Below are 20,918 nucleotides of genomic sequence, written 5' to 3'. Positions count from 1 at the left end.
AAAAATTAAGTAAATTCGGGGGTGGGGGGAGGCAAGGCACTCAGGCAGTGTTCCCACTGGCCAATGAGGCAGCAGGGAGCAGAGCACCTACCACTAGTTCCTGCCTACCCATAAGGCAACTGGGGGCAGGGTGTCTGATCTCAGATGAGTTCCTGCTGACCTAGAAAATGTCTGAAGTCAGGATGCCTGGACCCAGAAAACATTTCTGCTGGCCCAAACAGCAGCTAGGAACAAGGAACCTGGTTCCAGAAGGAATCCCTATCAGTTCAAAAATGCAGCTGGAGACAGGGCTTCTGGTCAGAGAAAAAGTCCCAGTCATCCCAAAAGGTGCTGGGAGCAGGGTGGCTGACCCCAGAACTGGTTCCTGTCTACCCAGAAGGCAACTAGCATTGCCTGATCTACTAAGAATTTCTGCTGGCCCAGGTGGTGTCTGGGGGTAGGGCACCTGGGCCCAGAAAAAATTTCTGCTTGTCCAAAAGGCAACTGGGAGCAAGGCATCTGTTCTAGAGGGAGTTCCTGCTGGCCCAAAGAGCAGCTGTCTCAAAAGGCATCTAGGTGCAGGACCATTCACAGAAAAAGTTCCTGCCATCCATAAAGGTGGCTGGATGTAGGCTGCTTGGTCTCAGAAAAAGTTCCTACTGGTCCAAAAGGTGTCTGGGAGTAGGGGACCTAGTCTTGGGACCAGTTCCTACATGCCCCAAAAGCAGCTAGTGGCAGGGTGTCCAGTCTGAGGTATAATTCCTGCCAGTCCAGAAGGTGGATGGGCATGGGGGATGGCCATACCTCTGTTCACTGTGAGAGTGTGGAATACAAGAGGAACAAGGGGAATATTGCACTTTTCTGGTTGTCAGTCACCAGTGTGGTTGCCTTCTCAGTCCTTGGCAAGCTGAGCTGATTATCAGGTTGCTGCCTTGATCAGAACACCAATCACAAATATTCAAAATGGCCAGTTCACAGTTCACAGCTTCATTTGTCTCCTTATTCACTGTTTCCATTCAGTTTCTTTTACTAGTTGGTATTTAATACAGTTCTTTATCTTTCCCTTCAAAGCTCAGTGTTCCAGGACTATATTCTGTATCTGTTTCAACTAGTTTCTCATTTTTTTGTTGTAGAGGGTCTATGTAGCTTGTCTGCCATCTTGCCTGAAGTCTTTGGAATTGGTCTTGATAAGCAATATATACTGTATGTAGGACACCCATTCATCCAGACTTGGTACTGCAGCTACTGTGTTCAGTAAGATGAATCCATTGCCTTCCAGAAAGTCCCAAGAGCCTGTAATCCAACTCAGGTGAGTCGATGATTACCACATCACACCCCTATGGTATTGATTTTTACTTGACAGTAACTGCCAGTAACTGAGCTTGCTATGCCTCTTGGAAATTATGTATTGAATAGCCTGCCACCAATTTACAAACAGGTTATTTTCCTCCAGGTTCTAACTAGCCTCACTTCCCTCTCCCTGCTCATTTCCTCATGGTTGTTGAAGTCTCAGCATGTGTCAACCTCAAACCTATAGAACCTCTGGAGATCATACTCCTTTCAACAGTGTTGCAGGGTCAGAACTCACCTTTGCTTGGCATTTTCACTCTCCTCTCCTTCCACTTTGATGGTTTCTGAAAGAGACAAAAACATCCTCAGAAAACATATTATCCATAGATACTAAAATGGGAAAGTTTGGAGTAGCTCTAGTCCTGGAACTGGAGAGAGAAAATATTGTGATTTTATATGAGGAATATCTGGTTATTTAAATAATGCAATCTCAGGGGCTGGCCAATTGGTGCTAACAAATACTGTACAGTGTTACATGAGATGGATCCAAGTGGGAAATCTTTAGCCTGCTAGCCTTCCCAAAGCCTGAGTTGCTATTGGTATGGACTAACTACTGATGCAGCTTGGGATATAAATTCCTTTATATTGACTGTTGTGAACTGTTGTGATAGTGTTACTGTCCCACTTAGAGCCTCACAGCAGGATTTGCTAACTTGAATGTCCATGGAGGAATTTAGAGATTACATGAATCCTCTCAAAAATAACCCTGATGGCTTTGTGAATCAGTCTTTGATACTAGAGTCTTCTTGAACACTTCCTATCATTGGCAGTATATATATATATATATATATATATCCTCATATATATATATATATGGAACTCTGGTGGCACAGAGGTTAAAGCATCTCGCTACTAACTGAAAGATCGGCAGTTTGAACCCACCAGCTGCACCACAGAAGAAAGATGAAGCAGTCTGCTTCCAGCCTTGGAAACCCTGTGGGAAAATACTATCTGTCCTACAGGGTTGTTGTGAGTTGGAATCAACTTGATGGCAGTGACTAGGTATATATTTGGAATCTCTGGGTGGTACAAACGGATTGTTGTTGTTGTTGTTATGTGCCGTCGAGTCAAACCCGACTCATAGCGACCCCTCCTTGGGTTTCCTGAGGCAGTATCACTACGGAAGTAGGATTGCCCAACCTTCCTTCCGAGGAGTGGCTGGTGGGTTTGAACTGCCAGCCGTCTGGTTAGCAGTCAAGTGTCTTAGCCACTATGTTACCAGAGCTCCAAACGGATAGCATAACCAAATAGTTAGAGGTTTGGGTCCACTAGAGGCTCCTTGAAAGAAAAGTCTGGCAATTTACTGCCAAAAAATCAGCCAGAGAACCCTATGGAACACAGTTCTACTCTGACACATGTGGAGCTGCCATGAGCTGGAGTTAACTTGGCAGCAACTGATATTGTTGTATGTAGGTATGTGTGTATGTGTGTGAATATATCTATATATTTACAGCTTTATTGATATAGAATACATATACAACAAAATTCAGCATCATTTTCAGTATAAAGTTTGGTAAATTTAACAAATGTATACAGTCATGTAACCACCACCACAATCAACCTATAGAATATTTATATTACCCCCCAAATTTCCCTCCTGCCTCTTCTCAATTTCTCACTTCAACTTATTTGCTGGTAACCACTGATCAGCTAATTATCACAACAGTTTTGTTTTTTCCAAAATTTTATACAAAATTTTGTACATAGTCTTATTATACCTGGCTTCTTTTACTTAGCATGATTTTTTTTTTTATATAATTATCCATGTTGTTGCATGTTACCAGAAGTTCAATCTTTTCTAATTCTAACTAATATTTTATTGTATGAATGTTCCAACATTTGTTTACCCATTCACCAGTTGATGAAAGTTTAGGCTGCCAGTTTCGGGGTATTACTAATAAAGCTTCTCTAACATTTGCATATTAATTGGTGTATATGTTTTATGTTTTTCTTTCTCCTGGGTAAATACCTAGGATTGCTGGGCTGTACAGCAGGGCATAAAAGTTCCAGTTACTTCACATCCTTGCTAACACTTGATACTATTAATCTTTTTAATTTTAGACATTCTAGTGGGGGTGTGGATGTTTGTAGTTGTTTCTTCTCATTTTGAGTCATGCTACATCACCAAATGAAGGTCCAGAATATTTTACTCCATCCATGTTATTAAGTTCGGCTCTACTTTGAGGAGGAGCTCTGGTGGTGTAGTGCCTAAAGCATTTGACTGCTAACTATGAAGGCTGGCGGTTCAAACCCACTGGCCACTCCTTGGAAGGAAGACTGGACAATCTATTTCTGTACTGATACTGCCTCAGAAACCCAAGGAGAGGTCGCTATGAGTCAGGACTGACTCGATGGCAGTGAGTTTGGTTTGGTTTTTGGTTCTACTTTAAGGAGACAGCTCTTCCCCAGTCATATTTTGGGTGCCCTCCAACCTGAGGAGCTCATCTTCTGGCACCATATCAGACACTATAGATGTTTAGAGATGGGAGGGTGAGTCTTGTGTTTGTCTAGTCCTCCCTTCCCTCTCACCCAACAGCCTTGCTTGGATACCAAAATCTTACACATGTAGCTTTCAACATTTAGAAGAAATGTTTTCATCATTTCACTTCATTGAATTCTCACAGTAGTGTCATGAAGTGAAGTAAGTAAAGCAAGTAATAATCAGCTTTGCCTGGAAACCACATGTACATTTGTAAATCTTATACTCCTAGGAAAGACATGTTGCCAATGCTAGAAATCTAGAACAACATTGTTGGCTGAGTCCAATCTATCTGGGCTCTCAGCCTTTAGGGAAAACCTCTCCATTAACTAGCTTACTTTTTGCCTGTCTGGGATCCCAGCGTGCTAGCCAACGGACTCCAAAAAACAGTTGATAGGGAAGAAGCTGCAAAGTGGCAATCTGCAGAGAAGACAAGGACTGACTCACCACATTCATGATATTGACGAGAGAGGTCAGGGTGCTTCTTCTTCCTTTTCCATTGTGCTAGAAAGAATATCATCACACTGACAATGACCAGTGGAAGGGTAACAGCAATCCAGAGGATGTGGTCTTTTGGAATCAGAAGTGTCTCGGGTGACACTGGAACTAGAAAAGACCACTAGTTTTCAATCATCCAGTAAGGTCATTTATAAAAGGTTTATCTTTGCTGCTGATGTTCTATTTATTTACTTGTCTTCATCTCCCCAGGGCTCTAAGGCCTTAGGAGCCTAACATGTACAAGATGAGGCCCTAGAAGGTCCTGGCCTCAGGACCTCAGCAGCTAAGACCCAGTCAATGCTTCTGGTCAAATTCCTGGGCTGAGTTGCTCTCCCTTCCCAGAAACTGGGATTATACTGACAATGATCTGGAAGAAGAGGGTCAACCCAGGCCCTTGGTTCTGGAATCTGGGTAAAATATCCTTGCTGAGTCTCTGAATATACAATCATCTGTGCAATGCCCTTCTTCCCCAGCTGCCACGTTCTGAAGTTTTCCTTGTAATGACTCTTCTGTACACCATCATCTAAGATCAGGTCCCCAATAGCTCTTACTTGGACAAATGTAACAGTCTTTTAACAGACTCCTCTAACTTATCCCCGCCATCACCACTGGTTACAGTGGGCTTTCAGTATGTTTCACCCTACTAGAAAAACTTTGATATCTCCTCATGACCTGAGCTAACAGGGTCACAATCCTCAAAGTCCTCCCTATCTCTCAGGACTTACTTCTAACTTTCCTAAGATTCCTAAGGTTCGAGGAAATAGAAAAACAGGCCTTGGAGAGCAACTTCAAACTGAGTGCCCCACTTTATAAATATTTATGAGAACAGTTCTGGTTGTTAATCCCAAATTACAGGAAAATAGGACCAGCTGACATTCCTAGCTTAGCTATGGTTTGTGGACACATGCCTTGTCCCTGGGACATTAAGAAAAGGAGTTGTTGGTTTTGTACGGCATATGCAACACCTTTTGAGTCTGTCCCAGTTTATCCCACTTGAGTCCATTTGAAATTTCCAGTAAAGGAGGTTGTACTTGTTAACATGAGGACTGCTACCTTGGAGCACCCCAGAAGGTGCCATGACTCAAGGCAAACACTATCCTTCATCAACCCATAATAAAGGGATACAGAGAGGCAAGTCACATATTCCTGAGGTAGCCAGAGCTAAAACGACTCTGAAGATGGTGACAGCTGGGGAGGTGGTTTTGGCAGTAGTTGAGTAGCCAAAGAATGGTGATCCATGATGAGGTTACAATGGTGAAAACTCACTCACTGCTGTCCATTTGGATCCAACTCATAGCGACCCCTCCTTGGGTTTCCAACAAGCCCCTGTTTATTTGTAGACTATTGGACCCATGGCAAAAGGCTCCAGGACATGATGTCATATGTAGTGATGTTGGTGGCTCCGAGAAGGTGCTGAACTTTGGAGACAGCTTGGGAAAGGCTTCTATTAGGTCAAGAGAAGCTACACTCAAACTAGGACAGATTAGGTGGCTTCACTACTGACTAGACTCTCAGAGGCTGAGGTAACTGGGAGAGGAAGGGCACCTGTACTAGAAGAGGGGATTGTCTCAGTTGAAGAGCTGGTTGGTGGGGATTGGGCCCAGGGACTTCCCATTTGAGTGTGACCATAGGCTGAGTTATGTGTGAACAGAAAGATCCTAGCAGAGAGGAGGCAAACAAAGCCAGAGGACAGAGCAAGGGGTTGGGTGGATGCCAAGAGAGAGGCAAACCATTGGGTCAGAGATGGAAGAGGGGACAAAGCAAGCGGAAGGGCAGGTGGGTGGAAGAAGAGGTCAGGATCAGAGCAAGCAGTGATTGGGACAGTGTGGATTCAGAGTGCCTATATTTCAGGAGAAAATCTTGAAATTACTGCTCCTCAAAAGTGGGGTCTTAACTGTGGACAATTTCCCTCTAGAATAAAGCTGGTACTTTAAAATGGCAGGCTCCTATTAATCTTTCCTCCAGCTGGACTTATCCTGCACTACATTGTGAACATTCCCAAAGCATTTCTGCATCTGAATCTTTCCTTACCACATGTATGCTGATGCCTGCCACCACCTCCTATGCCCATATCAGATATTGTTCTTGTTGTTATGTGCCGTTGAGTCAGACTCGACTCATAGCGACCCCTCCTTGTGTTTCTGAGGCAGTATTACTACAGAAGTAGATTGCCCAACCTTCCTTCTGAGGAGTGGCTGGTGGGTTTGAACCACCAGCCTTCTGGTTAGCAGTCAAGTGCCTTAGGCACCATGCTATCAGAGCTCCTCTCAAATCAGATGCTGCTAATCAATAGTGGTCCTCTCACCCTCTGAGTCTGGACTCTTTTAGAATTCTTCTATTCAGGAAGCCACTGCAGGTTTGAGTAACTGTCATCTAAAATGCCCTCCCTTCTCCTCAGCAAACTTACTGAGTCCACTTATTTCTTTTGTGGTCTTATGAGGTATAAAGTCCCACTTCCTTTAGGAAAATCTTCCTTGGTTCTCAAGGATCTTGCCTGCCTCTGAATACCTATAAAACTGATTATAAGTCCTCTTGATTTGAATTTAGTTACATATTTCCACGGGATAAAATTTAGATCCTAGTTCAACCTTTTTAAAATCTAGTTTTCCACTTGTGCACATCATGGCTTTCTGATTCTACTGGAAGGCCTTCAGGGGCAGAGAGTATGTATAATACCTTTTAGTTTTCACCCCCACAACCAACAATGTCTAGAATGGTTCTGTACTCATAATAAATGCTATATGTATATGTATATGTATGTATGCTTGCATGTATGATACGTGTGTGTATGTTATTTTAATGAATATAAGAATTATGGACTAGAAAATGTCTGGATTTTATGACTTAAACTTCAGAATATTCCATCCAAACATAGCCCAAAGATTGGGTCATTTTCTGCACTAAGAACATGTTTCCTTGAGTATAGCATAGGTTTATAGTCTTTTGGACCCTACATCACTCTTGCTTCATGAACTGCCAAAAACCAAACCAAATTCACTGCTGTCGAGTTGACCCGACTCATAGTGACCCCTCATTTGGTTTCTGAGGCAGTATCTTTATGGAAGTAGATTGTCCAACCTTCCTTCCAAGGAGTGGCTGGTGGTTTGAACTGCCAGCCTTCTAGTTAGCAGTCAAATGCCTTAGGCATTACACTACCAGGGCTCCTAACTGAGTCCTTCCAAAAAACACCATAAAATGACCAAATTGGAGGTTTCCCAATAAGCAAGGGACAGTGTGGATGATCTGCCTTAATCATTTATGTACAATACCTAAACAAATAAATGATCTTGGAAATAAGTTTTACCTATAACATAAGGTTGGGAGAAAAGACACATCTTCGTCAGCTCAGGTTGCAAAGGTTGGTCATCTGTGATACAGAGGACACACAGGATGCTCATGCTTGTTGTATTTTGAAGTCCAGTATGATACAAGCTGATAGAAACATTGTAAAGTTCTGTGATATTATCTTGAGATTGCTGCATGGTAGGAGAATATTTGATAGTTGAATTCTCAGTTTTTAGCAAAAAGTACATCTCCATAGGCTGTGGGTAACCTTCTATAGAAGAGCAAGTGAAATTTCTGTAAGACTTGACTGATGAATTAGAATCTTGCGTTATTTCAGGTTGACTAAAGTTAGCTGAAAGCAGAATAGACAGAGGGAGGAAAAAAATCAGTTTAAATTAGGACGTATCTAGAACAACAAATAAGTAGATACCCGATCTGGGAACTCATTGAGGGCACACCTGGGAACTCCAGACTGTCATAAAGTGTGGGCCTCAAAACATGGTGAGAACCACATTATGACCCCCACATTTATTTTTCGGGAATGGAGTCCTGGACCACGTTCCCTTCTTGCTTACCCAAATCAAGCTTCTCAACATATGCTCTGAAAGATTTTAGGGCTGAAATTGAGTCATCAAAGATATGCAATTGCCATTATTCCAGGGAGTGGAATCATTGGAAGGAGAAGTGGTCTGACTCAAGACCCAAGTGTCTTATGGAATATATTTCAGACTAAGAGCAGAAAAGGACCGAGGCTAAAGTCCCATCAGGAATTAACAAGATTCCACACGGTCTTTCAGAAACCCAAGTATGACAGTGGTCAGTGAGTAAATGGGGATTTTGGATTTATAAATTTAGAAGACCGGTTTTTGGCATGACTATCAAGGTGTCTTCATCATGTACTAAAAGATGAAGGTCAAATCCAGCCATTTTTAGGGAAAATAGATGAGCCTCATAAATACAATGTTTCTCTTAGCTTTGTACTTTATGTGGTCTGTAGAAGATAGGTTGGGCAATCTACTTCCATAGTGATACTACCTCAAAAACCCAAGGAGGGGTCACTATGAGTCAGGTCCAACTCGAGGCACATAACAACAACAACAAAGCATTTAGGGGAGCTCAGGTGGTGCAGTGCCTAAGGTATTTGACTGCTAACCAGAAGCCTGGTGGTTCAAACCCTCCTTGGAAGGAAGGTTGGGCAATCTACTTCGGTATTGAACAACAAGCAATAATATCTGTGAAATCACAGGTTGGATGAGTTATAGCTTTTCTAGTTGTTGTTGTTATGTGCCGTTGAGTAGGACCTGTCTCATAGTGACCCCTCCTTGGGTTTCCGAGGCAGTATCACTATGGAAGTAGATTGCCCCGTCTTCTTTCCAAGCTTTTCTAGTACACATTAAAATAAGCAAAAAACTGTTTATAAATAAATGAAAGTTTGTCTGTGTCCCACCTGAAACATACTATGTTCCATCAGTGGTATTTGACCACAATTTTGAAAACATTAACTTAGCATTTGGTTAAATTTTCCAAAAGCCCTGTGTCCTAGTTTGAATCACACAGGGCTCAAAGGCAGCAAGCAACTCCTCATTTTGTGCCTGCTTTCACCTCTGCTTTACTCTGTGTTTTCAGAATAGATGTTGATCTGCCTTTTCCAATTTTGTCAAAAAGTAATATGGAACCAGTAATGAGGAGCTCTGGGTGTAGTGGATAAGACATTTAATTGTTAACTAGAAAATCAGCAGTTCAAACCCACCAGCCACTCCACGGAAGGAAGATGGGGCAATCTACTTCCATAAAGATTTACAGCCTTGGAAATCCAATGGGGGTCACTGTGAGTTGGAGTTGACTCAATGGCAGTGGGTTTTTGGTTTTGGAATGGGACACCTGAATATCTACCCTCTCCCAGCAGTCTCCCACTGCTGTCAAATTGATTGTGACCCTAGCAACCCTACAGGACAGAAGACAACTGCCTCATAGGGTTTCCAAGGCTGTAAATCTTTAAGGAAGAAGACTGCCACATCTTTATCACTGGGAGAAGCTGGTGAGTTCAAACCACTAACTTTTTGGTTAGCAGCTTAGTGCTTTGCTTTAACTACTGCACCACCAGGACTTCTATAGCTATCCTAGAGAAATGAAAACTTATGTTCATGCAAAAACCTGTATATAAATGTTTATATCTGCTCTATTCATAGTAGCCCAAAACTGGAAACAACCCAAATGTCCTTTAATGGATAAGTGGATAAACAATAGAATACTATTAAGCAACAAAAAGAAACAAACTTTTGATATTTGCAACAACTTGGATGAAGCTCAATGACATTATGTTGAATAAAAAGAGCCAGTCTTAAAAAGTTACATACTATATGATTCCATTTATGTGGCATTCTCAAAAATGACAAAAGTGTAGGACGAAAAACAGGATTTATAGGTGCAGAGAGGGCATGACTATAAAGAGAAGCATTAAAGAGTTTCTGGTTAGGATGATGGAAGTGTTCTGTATCCTGATTATGCTGTTGGTTATACAAAAATACACGTGTCAAATTCATAGAGTTGCAAACCAAAAGGATAAAAAAAAAGTCCATTTTTACTATATGATAACTTAAAAAAAATCTGTAGTGACATTTAGGCTTTTCAAGGACTAGTGAAGCAGAAAAGACTGGTTTATCAGTTTGTGGATTATTTGTTCGGTTATTTCCTTTCTGTCTACTGGGCTCACGCTTGGTGCAACAGCAAGTCATAGGCAACCACAGGAGGTTGGAGGGAAAACCCAAATCAGTCAGTTCTAATCCTTGCTAGAAGCTCCAGGCAAAGGTTTTGTGGGTGAAAAATCTTAGGCCAAAGGAAAAAAATGGATGCAAAAGAGATTTGAGGACTATATGGTTATACAAATTTATTAATAGCCAAATAACATGTGGTTTTCACTAAGTCACATTATCTTTGTTCAATCAACTCTATTTTGTCTCCAAACAGGTTATTACTGATCCTTCAGAAGCAAACTATAAAAAGTACAAAGGACTTTCAGTTCCTTACTCCCAGACCCTGAACTCTCTTCAAATGGTTCCCAGAATTGGTTATTTTCTGCCTTCTCTCAACAGGTTCCTCCCAGTATTGCTCTACTCATATGACGTTTCATCTGAGAAAATCAGGGACCTGAACCACCATTAACCACTTACCAATCACTGCCAATTCAGAACTCATCTTGTAGGTGGGAACAAGTCCTTTACGGCTTTTATGATGGACAAAACACTGATAATTGCCCTGGTCCTTGATCTCAACATTGTGGAGATGCAGGGTCCAATTTTCCTCGTCAAAGCTTATGTGGCGGTCTTTATACTTAGGATCAACATTATCAGCTTTCTCTTTGCCTTGGTATAGCTCAAACAAGACCAACTGTTCCTGATTCTGCCAGAAGACTACCAGCTCATCCAGGCTTAGGTTATTAGAGTTTATGAATTGACATGGCAAATATGCAGTCTCGTTGAAATAAGCCTGAATCTTTATGGTGGCAGCAGCACCTGAAGAGGGAGAGGTGGGTAGTGGGAAAGGAGAAACAAGCAGGAAGAAAAAAAAATTACAATTTCATTTTATGTATCTAATACCCAGATGCTATCTTGTCAGTAATGATTCTGAAGCAGTAGATTTTAAGCTCTGAAACTGTGCATACATGCTGCGTGTCTAGAGATCACTGGCTCCACTGCCAAGTTGCCTGTGCAAACTGCAATCTCTCTGAGCCTCAGTTTCCTCACCTATTTAATGAATAGACATACCAAATGTTCTCATGGCCTTTCTAGCACATAGTTCTGTGAACTTAAATTCCAGGACAGGAAAACCAAGAAGAGCTAGAAAAGTAATTTCCCTACATGTTACCTTCCCAGTACCTGAATACTGATTATCATTACTGTAGCTGTGTAGATGCCATTACTTCTGTCATCATCATCAAAAGGCCTCCTATCCTTTACTGTCTTATTCCTTGGCCTGGCTGTGCTGAAGAGGTCATTGATAATTGTAATAAATTTGATTCTCTTTTTCATTATGCCTCCTTAGTTAGGGGTGACATTGACTTGCCTCTTTGAAAGTCAAATAGTTCCTTTATAGAGCCTTTCTCATGGCTGCTACTCCCATGTCCAGATCTCCCAAGACTATAAAAAAGATTTGGAAATGGTTCCAACAGTCAGCCAAATCCTCCATTCTCATTGACCTCTCTAAACTCAATCTTTTTTAGAAATGAGAAAAGAGAACTGGGCAAATATGATGGCTGTTGGGGATTGTGGTGGACAGAGACCATTTAAGGTACATGAATGAAATGTTGGAAATGAAACATAGATGGGGAGGTGAGGATGTGCTTTGGGAGAATTGGGGAAATCCCAGTGCAAACTTGCTTCTCACAGTATACGGTACCCCTGGAAATTTTAGCAACTTACAGGGAACATGCTGGAAGAGTTCAGGAAAAAAAGCTTTGGTCTCTGAGGCATGTTGGAGTTTGTGTGTGGGATTTGGTCCATCAAACTCCTTAAGGGTGATTACAGGGTTTGTGTAGGTCTTTTCTCTGTCACAGAATTAGTTGAGACTTGGAAAGAAATAGTGGTGGGTGAGAAGTGTGGGGCAAGTGGGAGAATGCTAATGTTTCTTAGTTAACATAGAGTTAGATGCCATCTTGGGGGAAGTGTCATTACTCAGGATTTCAGTGAAGGGATATTGACATTAAGGAAGAAAGGAAGGTAGGTTGGTGAAATAGCTGAGGGGAGTTTCACTTGAGGTATTCTTTGGGAAGTGGAAGAAATTTTTTAATGATTTGATCAACAGGTTTCTCTTCTAAGAGTGAGAAGAAGTATAAATTTTACATGCACTTGGCAAAATTGGATTGCATGCAGTCTGGCCCATTGAGAACACGTGATCAACGAGGTTGTTGATGGTCTTATACTCTAAGGGAAGAGGACTCTAGGCATCAGTGAGAGTTTAAGAATGAGTCTTTGTGTATTGTACTATACTCACTAGAACCCTGTAAAGCACTTGAAAGTATAAAATGCAGCATCTATACAGCATGTGTTATTATTTGGAGAGAGGAGAGAAACTCTACCTGGGTACAAAGAGCAGCGAATTGGGGACTCAACAGTTTCACCTGTATTTAGTAATAATCTTCAAGGCAAAGTTGGGGCTCCTGCTACTGTTTTGCCAAGCTCTCAATGGTAATGCAAGAGTGCCACCTGCTGTAAAAGCTTCTAGTGACTATCATTTCAGAAATTCATTCCGTCACTATTTGTCATATGATATAGGGCAAATGACCTAATGGAGAAAGCAAACACGCAGCTGAAAATTCTGCCAGTTGAGAGTTAATTGTGCTTTTTGCACCTAGAGATGACTTCACCTTGGACTTCTCTGTTTATGGTTCTCTGCAGAGCCTCATAGTACTTTTACTCCATCCCACTCACTCTCTCCATTAACAGACCTCTGTCACTAAGTTCTTCTGGCAAAGATTATAAGGTCTTTCTCTTCCATCCATGTAACTGACTCCCTTCTCACCTACCAGTTCAAGGTTTGGCCTGTGGACCAACAGCATTAGCATCACCTGGGGCCTGGTTAGGAAAGCAGAATCTCTAGCCCCACCCTAGACCTATTGCATCAGAGTCTGCATTTTGAAAAGAGCTTCAGGTGTACATTCAAGTTTGAGAAGTGTTGCTATAGAGGATCTCTGCCTCTGTCTCCAAAGTAGGGAAGAGAAGGAAACATTTGTTTCTTTCTGTGCTCAGCTGCAAACCAAAAGGTTGGAGGTTCACGCCCACCCAGAGGCTCCTTGGAAGAAAGGCTTGGTGATGTACTTCTGAAATTCAGCCAATAGAAAGGCTATGGAGTGCGGTCCTACTCTATATACATGGGGTCACCAGGAGTTGATGTCGACTTGATGACAACTCGTTATGCCTCCCCAACCCCTGGAGTGGAAGTGACTCTGAACGTCATTCTCAGTGGAACTGAAACTATTTCACAATTTATACTCTGCAGCCCCTCACCAACCATTGCTTTCCATGACATCACTCATAGCTAGGCATAGGGGATCCTACTAATTCCCTTTCTGCTCGTGGGAGAAGATATAGCTCAAAGTCTGTTCTCCCTGAGTGGTTTTGGGCCTCTCCTGATATAACCCTAAACCACTTTGTGGGTAAGCACTGAGAATCTCCTCCTTCCTAAACATTTAGTAAGAGAAATGGTCTGGGCCTTATTATGACTGGATGTTGCAATAATGTCAGGAGGAAGACACCACACTAATCAACTGGAAGATTTTATTTCAAAGGAAATTTGAGTACTTCCCCCAGCAATATACTGTTTCAATAGCACACAAAAACTATAATCTGCTAAACTTGGGAGGTTTCTGACTTGGGAATTCAGTCCTTCTTGGCACTATCTCAAATGCATGTCTTACATATCATTCAATGATCATGTCTTCCTCATGTTACTGTCTTTGACCATGAATTTTCCTTCTTTTACTAAACTTCCTTCAAAGCTTTATTAGGGCCTCTCAAAGCCTTATTCCATTTCAATAAAGTTTTCTAAGTTCTCAGCCTCATCATCAGATGTTTCCTCCAAGGTCATGCTTTAATTGAAATCTGTCCCCACCCAAAGGAAGCCACTTGCTGTCCAGCTGCTGCTTGTTTTATCAATTTCACAAAGATCTGAGTAGCACCATCACTTTTTTGAGGTGTTCCCCTCTCTCATTGCAGTTAGCTACTAATCGTTTGTCACTATCCTTTTGTTCACTGAGGATTTGACATTAGATGCAAAGTCTTTCTTTCCAATTAATTTTTTTTAATTTATTTTTATTGTGATTTGGGTTTATAAAGGAAGTTCATTCCATACAGCATTTCATACACGTTTTGTCTCACGACATTGACTGCAATTTCTCACAGTGTAACAGCCCTCTTCCCACTTCCTCCTTGTAGTTACCTCTTCTCTGTGTCCTTCCCTCTCATGCACTCCTGCCCCCGAGCTGTCTCCCTGTGCATACACAGCCCCTCTGTTCTCCCATGATTGTTCTCTCCAAGGAGTGTATCTACCTGATGTAAATGTTCAGCCCATATGCCTGTCTTTTGTTTGTCTGGAAGCCACAGGAGTGAGTTCAATTCCAGACCTGCAGGGCAGCTAGGGGCCATAGTCTCAGTGGTTCCACCAGGCTCTATTAGACCAGCAAACCTGGTCTTTTATTTATTTATTTTGTGATTTTGAGTTTTGTTCCACATTGTTCTCTTGCTCTATCCAGGATCTCCTACACAGATCCCCTCCGAGGGGTTGACAGTGGTGGCCGGGTACCATTTAGTTCTTCTGGTCACATAGTCATATAGGCTGAGGATCGCATGGTCTACCAGACCCTTGAACTGTCTTTCCAATTAATTCTTGCCATCAATTTAGGTGATTTCATCATGCATGAATCCACTGACAGTCTGACCTCAAAATTCTTTGACCTTTTCAACTCCAAAAATCTTCATCCTCATGCTATTTCAGCAGCTCAGTTCCCATGATATAACTCTGAACCTAATCACCAAGAAAAGCTCTTGCCCTAGAGTTTTAAACTCCAACATTCACCTCCATCCATGACCTCCTATTCCTTCAGATGTCATTCTTGCTTACTCCCCCATTTCTTCCACTTTGTCAAGACTTTACCTGTATCCAGTCTAGACCATATAAAGCAGCACTTTCAAAAAGAACTCTCTGGCTATTGAGCACTTGAAATGTAGCAAGTGTTGAGAACTGAATTTTGCTTTTTGTATAATCTTAAAGAATTTAAATTTAAATAGCCACATGTGGCTACTGGCTATTGTCATGGAGAGTACAGCAATAGTTCATCTTTTCAATCATTCTCTTGCCTGCAATTTCAAGAAACTTGCCTCTTTGTCTGCCTATTCTCATCCTGAGAGCGTTCTTCTTTTGATGAACTGTTCTTATCAGGAGCCCTGGTGGTGCAGTGGTAAAGCATTCAGCTTCTAACTGACAGGCTAGCAGTTTGACCCCCCCCCCATCCCCCAGTTCTGTGGGAGAAGGATATGGAAGTCTGCTTCTGTGAAGATTTACACCTTGGAAACCCTATGGGGGCAGTTCTAATCTGTCCTATAAGGTCACTATGAGTTGGAATTTGGTGGGTTTTGCTTTGGTTCTTACAATTGAATGCTTCAGTACTCTTGGAGGAAATTATTCAGTTGTTCAGACTGGTGATGTTACAAATTCATAGTCTCCAATCTCACTTCATTTGACCTTAGTGATGGTTGGTATTTACTCATCCAGCTTACCACCTTCTTGTTTCCTCACAGTGGTTATTTCACATGCATCTCCCTTGCTACTGCTTTTAGTTTCTCTTTCCCTTAAATTATAATCACTGTGTCCACTCCCAGCCTTCCCTGCTTCTCTACTGAAAATGCCCAGGCAAAAGTTGTCAGGTATGTCCTACCATGGCCACATCCAGAGCTCTTGTCAGACCCCATCTTCTTTGACCATTCTGTTGACTGTAATGCCATTGACCATCTCCCTTTCTTGAAATTCTCCATTTTTTCCTCAATCTCTGGCCTCCTTTCAGTTTTCTCTGACCACTCCTTAAATGTTAAATGGTGCTTGTTTTCAATCCTCTCCTCAATCTCCACATTCTCCCTAGTGTTTCTCTTCTATCCCCATAGATTTGACTGCCAACTATAAGATAATAATTCACAGATGCTTGCCTCCAGCCCATCACTTTCCCTAGAGTTCTGGACACCCATATCCAACTGCCTACTGGATACTTCCATGTAAATATGCAACAGATACTCTTTCCTCCCCTTCAAACTTTCTTCTCTCTCTCAATGAATGGCTCCCCACCTTCTGCTGTCAGTCATCTAAATTTTTGGTGGAAACTACCCAAGAGAGGTTCTGCACAGGTGTTGCTGAGGAGATCGAGAAATACAAGACAAGAAATCTAATATGTTAAGGGAAGGGGAGAAGGAGTCAATAGGAAGCAAATAAAATGGGTACTCAGAGAAAAAAACATATTTATCTAGAGATTTCAGGTATATTATGTTTTAGGTTACTAAAAGAGGATTCTCTGTTATAGGGTAGAGATGGTTATCTAAGATTTTTCATGGCCTGGATCTTTCTGTTAATATTATCTATGCATTGATTTCATGTACACTGTGCAGCCATATACATATGATACATATAATAATGTGTATTATATTCTAGATATGTTTTTGTTGTTAGGTGGTATTGAGTTGATTTTTGACTCATAGCAATCTCATGTGACAGGGTAGAACTGCCCCACAGGGTTTCCTAAGCTGTGATCTTTATGGGAGCAGGCCACCAGCTCTTTCTTCCATGGTGCCACTGGGTGGGTATGAATCATCAACCTTCCAGTTAATAGCTGAGTCCTTAATGGTTACATCATCAGGGCTCCAAATGGAGCTTCAAGTTGAATTTAATTAGTTTTAAATAAAATGTAAAAGCAGATATTAACACCTGAGTTAGTGAACACGCAAACTACCAGAATGGAGAAAGATAAATCAAATATAACAACCTTGTAAATAAATATAAGTGGACTAATTTTATTTTATACAAATGATTCTCACAAAGGCAACAAAAGTAAATATGAATTCATACACAGTCCGGCAATAACAGTAATAACAATAACCAATAATCTATGAGTAGATACATAGATGTATGTGTAAGTTGAATAGGTGTGGGAAGGAGAATAGGATTATACCCATGGATACATATAGGTTTGACAGAGTGTATTTCTATACATGTATTTACATATGCTGCAAATATATCCATGAATATAGGAAAGCCTAAGGGGGCAAAGTTATGGAAACTTCTTAGCCATAACCAAAAACCATGAGGACTCAGGACCATGGTCTCCAGAGACATCAAGGTCAATTGGCATAACAAAGTACACAAAGACAATGTTCTACATCCTACTTGGGTGAGTAGCTACTGGGGTCTTAAAGTTTGCGAGTGGCCAATAAGGTGTAACTATTGGTCTCTCTTTGTCCAGAGCAAAGACAAGTGAAAAAAAATCAAAGGCTTATGGAAATAATTAGTCCAAAGAACTAATAGAACGTGCAAACTTCAGCCTCCACAACCCTGAGACTAGAACTAAATGGTGCCCAGCTACTACTACCAACTACTCTGGAAGGGATCACACTGGAAGGTCCTGGATAGAATGGGAGAAAAATGTGGAACAAACCTCAAAATCATGAAAAAAGACCAGGCTTATTGTTGAGAAAGAGACTAGCGGAACTCCCTATGGTCCTTGGTCACCCTTTGAACCTGGAACTGAACTCATTTCTGTAGCTCAATTTTCAGTGAAACAGGTCTATGAGGTGAGCAATGACTCTGTGAAGATACACAGTCCTTAGAACAATCAACCATTCGAGATCAACAAACAGGGCAGCATTTGACAGACGGCAAAACTCAGAAGGCAGCAAGGGTTAGGAGAAAAGCAGGAATGGAAACGAGAAACACAGGGAGGAAGTGAGAGGAGTGATGTTACGTTGAGGAAATTGCAATTGATGACATGAAACAAAATGTGTGTGAATCGTAGAATGGAAAACTGATTCACCCTGTAAACTTTTACCCAAATGGCAATAAAAAGTTTTTTTAAAAAAATAATTTTCACAGTAGGTTAAACATCAAACCAAAAGATATATACTGTTTTCAGGTACAAATAGGTGTAGGTCAAAAATAAAAGGTCGGGTGAAGAAGATACATTAATCATACCAAGTACAAGGAAAGTAGGGCTAACATATGTTTGATAGGTTAAAATTTGAAACAAAAATAAAGTCATGGTATAATTATAAAAGGTAAAAAATGCAAAAACATCAGAACATCCAAATATACAAAGAAAAAATGCATAATGGGAATGAAATTTCTTTTCATAGAAATAGTCAAGCTCATAAATGAAGGGAATGACTGAATGGTAACATTACCATTTCACAACCCCAGTCAGTTAAGAGGAGTCCTGGTGGCCTAGTGCCTAAGGCATTTGACTGCTAACCAGAAGGCTGGTGGTTCAAACCCACCAACCACTCCTCAGAAGGAAGATTGGGCAATCTACTTCCATAGAGATATGGCCTCGGAAACCCAAGGAGGGGTCGCTATGAGTCAGATCTGACTCCACAGCAGTATGTTTGTTTTTTGGAATCAGTTAAGGGATCTGGACATTGAACATTAATGGCTGCTTATATCACAAAAGAGGGACACCATCCACTATGCGCTTTCTGACAGAAAAGCACAGCACCACCAATGAAGAAGTCATTAGGAAATATATTGGTTTTAAGCAGTCATACTCTATCTGTGTTATATTTACAATAACATCTTTTTTTAAAAAAATAAAAAGAAAAAATTGATAAATTTTCAGGGAGAAATTGGCAAAAATTATCATAGAAGATCACATGGATTTGAAAAATACAATGAAGGGATCAGATAGAAGTTTTGAGTCAATAAGGTATTGATAAGTTTATGCTTTAAGGCAATCTTTTTTACTTCAAACACATAGCAACAATGGATAAAGCACAAAAGAGGGAATAATTAAAGGACACTTCTGGGTGTCAAAGCAAGATATACATGGTTGTGAATAAGAAATAAATACAAGCAACAAGCAGTGAACAGAAGTTGAAGCCTTGGGACACTGGACCTCCAGGTCTGAAAGCAGCAGAGGTCAGCGGAGGCTCCCCTGCAGAATGAAGATGAGAATAAAAAGTATGGGAAAAGAGTGACATAATGCCAGACATCAGGGGCTGGAATATGGCTCTTCCATCAGTGAAAAAAAAATGGTGGGAAAAGCAAAACAAAAGAACTGCTAACTTCTGTCTTGGGCTGCCAAAGCAAAACAAAACTCACTGCTGCCAAGTCAATTTGGACTCATGGCAACAGACCCTGCTTGTTACAAAGTAGGACTGCTCCAGAGGATTTTCTTGGCTGAGATCTTTAAAGCAGATCATCCGGCTTTTCTCATATGGTATCTCTGCGGGGTTTTTAAAGGCCGACATTTAGGTTAATAGTGCAGAATAAATCATTTGCACCACCCAGAGACATTCCTCAGGCTATAGATATATGAAATTGCTTGCCTGGAAAGCAGGAGGACACCAACCATAGTACAACGACTAGAAGTCAAAGTACCAGCTAGCTTGATAACTGCATCTACCACATACATATTATCACTATGTTAGTGGAGCTTGAAGCACTAAAATAAGACCATTTCTGATCTGGGGCTAAGTGGAGTCACCCATAAAACTATTAGACAGGGAGGAGAGAGAAGGGGGCGGAGAGAGAGCGCCTACTCAAAATGAGCCCGCACAACAAAATCCCAGGAGCAGGAAGACAAGCAAGAAAATAGATAATTGATAGATTAATTTACTCCAGAAAAAAAAGATTTTAAAGTTGGGGGTTCAAACTCACCAGCCACTCCCTGGAGGGAAGACTGGGCAGTCTACTTCCATAAAGATTTACTGCCTCAGAAACCCAAAGGGGGTCGCTATGAGTCGGAATCCACTCGATGGCAGTGAGCTTGGTTTTTTTTAGTTTTTATACTTAAACCAAAAACCTAACTCACAGCTGTCGAGTTGGATCTGACTCATACTGACCCCTCCTTGGCTTTCCGAGGCAGTATCACTACGGAAGTAGATTGCCCCATCTTCCTTCTGAGGAGTGGCTAGTGGGTTTGAATCACCATTTTATACTTAGGATCCTCAAAAAGACATTGGAAGAAGCAATCATTAAAAAGCTAAAATAAATAAATAAATAAAAAATATTGTAGAACAAGAATAGGGAAAATGTCCAAAGTAAAGAACGCTACAAGATTGTAAAAAGGGAACCGGAGGTATCAATTGACAAATGAGGACAACTACAAACCAAAAAGAGGGAAAAAAAACTGTGTTACAGAACGTCTAGATGGTAGGGAAGTCAAGACAATTACAAGATAGAACGGACTGTTCTAAACTTGGGAAGAAAACTATAAATCACGGGGTAACCTCAAAGAAAAATGATAAACCTTTACATCAAGAAAGAGGACCAGCATAAATATTCAGCAAATACTAAAACAACAGCAATGAAGGAAGGGATAACACAATTCATAAACCAAACGAGCTCAGCAAAGAAAATGATATGGAACAAAAAAATCGACACCACGAAAAAGCACATAATAAAAATGACAGCAACAAATTCATATTTGCTGATAATTACATATCTGGCAAGGGACTTATCTTTAAGATTTATAGCAGAAGAGTGAATGACCAAACTATGGTGCAAACACATAATGGAATGCTCTGGTAGCATAGTGGCTAAGGCACTTGACTGCTAACCAGAAGGCTGGCGGTTCAAACCC

The 20,918-nt window shown here is 41.1% G+C and overlaps 1 protein-coding gene across 1 annotated transcript; it reads right to left on the bottom strand.

Moving 5' to 3' along the window:
- Positions 1 to 1,539: 1,539 nt before the first annotated feature.
- Positions 1,540 to 20,778, bottom strand: CD86 (CD86 molecule). Its single transcript, XM_042781391.1, is given in 5 exon segments — positions 1,540 to 1,613; positions 4,256 to 4,408; positions 7,611 to 7,943; positions 10,762 to 11,103; positions 20,733 to 20,778. Coding segments are annotated over 5 exon segments (948 nt in total).
- Between the last annotated feature and the right edge of the window lie 140 nt (positions 20,779 to 20,918).

This window comes from Orycteropus afer, unplaced genomic scaffold, assembly GCF_000298275.1.
Source record: "Orycteropus afer afer isolate SDZICR_OR568_19922 unplaced genomic scaffold, OryAfe1.0 scaffold00114, whole genome shotgun sequence".
Classification (NCBI taxonomy): Eukaryota; Metazoa; Chordata; class Mammalia; order Tubulidentata; family Orycteropodidae; genus Orycteropus; species Orycteropus afer.
Note: the sequence above shows the minus strand (reverse complement) of the source record. Positions and strands in the feature narration are given on the sequence as shown.